Here is a 2,500-nt window from a genome sequence, read left to right on the forward strand (position 1 = left end):
ATTAATAATTAATAAACAAATTTAATGTTTATCATAATTAATGCAGTTAGGATAAGTACAGTATCTAAAGGATCATTATTAATAATTGTGTCAATTTATGAAAGTCATCGTTTAAAAAAATTCTAAACATCTAAAAGCAAAAAGTTGTTTTTTTCCTTTGAGGTCTGTGACCTTCACCAGTCACTGACTGACTGATCACTGATGAAAGATTTTTATTTATTTCTTCATTAAGAAATGATTTTGCAGCATTTAAAGGTGTGTGTGTGTGTGTGTGTGTGTGTGTGTGTGTGTGTGTGTGTGTGTGTGTGTGTGTGTGTGTGAATTGAACTGATAATAAACATTAGGATTTGTGCTGAAACCTGCACTGAGTCATCAGTAACATCATCTCTGCAACGACTCCTGAGGTCAAAGGTCAACAGAGGATGAAGCGCATGCTGACGATTTCAGAGTGAAATGGACTCAGTGAGAGCCGCGTCTATAAAACGTCAAAAGCCAAACATCAGGAAACTCTTTAACCATCAGAACCCTTCAGCCGTGACCACGGCGCCAAATTCTACACAAAACAAACACAGACGGACCCGTGAGCCCAGGAACAGGGCTTGGTTCTGTCTCGCTGATCATCGTGGCGGGGACGTGCCTGCTCCTGGACGTGCTGCACAAACAGTGCACGAGGTGAACAGAAATAAAAAGCACTCAGCTGCTGATACAGATAATAAAAGTCCAGTGTTTGTGTAGAAACAGTGAAAAGGATATGAATGTATCAAAATTTTAATAGCTATTCGCCTGAGCAGATTAAAAGGGCTAATGATATACAAGGAGGGCGTGGCACTGAAACGGAAGATCGTTTTCCCTTTGTTTAGCACTATAAAGGTCTGGAGAGAGAGAGAGAGAGAGAGAGAGAGAGAGAGAGAGAGAGAGATACAAATTAATCAGAAATCAGTGCATTGAAAATACAGAATACAGATCATGTAAAACACACATGTAGCTTGAATCATCTTTTATAGCTATTACTTTTACCTTATTTATTTATTTTAATTTTGTAACATTTTTCTTTTTCATGTCAAAGTCACGGACAACTAAGTCATGAGCAAACATTTAGCAGCAAAGTGTTCCTCATGATCTACTAATAACTGGAAGCGAACCGCAGTGAGCACTGGCCAAGAGAACAGACCACTTACTGGAAGTCAGAGTGGAACACTAATGCTAACGCTAACAGCTAACATCACTGTCCATCACGAACAGGAAGTGCTGACTCCAGAGCAAGGCAGGGGCAAGAGCACTGCATAGAGCACTCCCTTTAGACTCTCTGCTCGGCTGATTTGGCAAAAATCATCCTTTCATCATCAACATCCTTTAATCCTTGTGAGAGAAACAGTGCAACGTTATTATTATTATTATTATTATTATTATTTATTGCATATGCTAACGCTACTTGAACTAGCTTTCATGTGCTGACAGATGGCTGTTTTTATGAATGGAGAAACTTTAGAACTGTAAAAATAAGATACGGTGTCCCACAAGGTGCTGTTTTAGGGCCATTAATTTTTTTTGTTTTACCTTTAAACAGTCTCTTAAATGTGAAATTCACAAACAGATTTCTATTTAAATTTCCATTTAGTGTCACATCACAGTTTCAACAGGATAAAAAGTATAACAGTTGTCACATTAGTTGACTTTCATTCATTTGTTCATTTGTATTCCTTCCACCTTCCCCGGTGTGTGTTGTGGTTGGCAGTAATTTGAGGAGGTCAGTCAGTCCAGACTGCTCTATCCATGCCCACAGATTCCAGCTCCTCCTGGAGGATCCCCAGATGTTGCCAGGCTGGTTGTGAGATATAATCTCTCCAGCAGGTCCAGGGTCTGCCCCATGTCCAGCTCATCAGGGGATCCCCAAATCACCTCAACCAGCTCCTCTCAACTTGTAGAAGCAGCATCTCTGCTCTGAGGCTCTCCCAGAATATTGAGCTCCTCAACTCATCACGGAGATTAAACCTAACAACCCTGCAGGAAAAGCTCATTTCTGCCTCTTGTACTTACTCATGAGTGTACTGCGCTCCCTTTCAGTTCCACACTGATGACATGCAATAGCAGCTTCTTAAAAATGTGACCTTTTAAGGGTCTTTAAAGGAACAGTCCACCGTATTTCCATAATGAAATATGCTCTTATCTGAATTGAGACGAGCTGCTCCGTACCTGTCCGAGCTTTGCGCGACCTCCCAGTCAGTCAGACGCGCTGTCACTCCTGTTAGCAATGTAGCTAGGCTCAGCATGGCCAATGGTATTTTTTGGGGCTGTAGTTAGATGCGACCAAACTCTTCCGCGTTTTTCCTGTTTACATAGGTTTATATGAGCAGTGATATGAAACAAGTTCAGTTACACAAATTGAAACGTAGCGATTTTCTACGCTATGGAAAGTGCGCACTATAATGACAGGCATACTAACACCTTCTGCGCGCTTCGGCAGCGCATTGATACGGAGCTCAGATATCAATGCGCTGCC

At 41.2% G+C, this 2,500-nt stretch overlaps 1 protein-coding gene across 5 annotated transcripts in view; it reads right to left on the bottom strand.

Moving 5' to 3' along the window:
* The window catches only part of scn8ab (sodium channel, voltage gated, type VIII, alpha subunit b), a 140,280-nt gene that overhangs the window by 123,479 nt on the left and 14,301 nt on the right, over positions 1-2,500 (bottom strand). For all 5 annotated transcript variants that reach the window (XM_060920257.1, XM_060920255.1, XM_060920258.1 and 2 more), the window contains exon 2: positions 754-872. In XM_060920257.1, coding sequence (XP_060776240.1) covers positions 754-872 — 119 coding nt within the window. The remainder of the gene's footprint in view (positions 1-753; positions 873-2,500) is intronic.

Source organism: Neoarius graeffei, chromosome 4, assembly GCF_027579695.1.
Source record: "Neoarius graeffei isolate fNeoGra1 chromosome 4, fNeoGra1.pri, whole genome shotgun sequence".
NCBI classification, from domain to species: domain Eukaryota; kingdom Metazoa; phylum Chordata; class Actinopteri; order Siluriformes; family Ariidae; genus Neoarius; species Neoarius graeffei.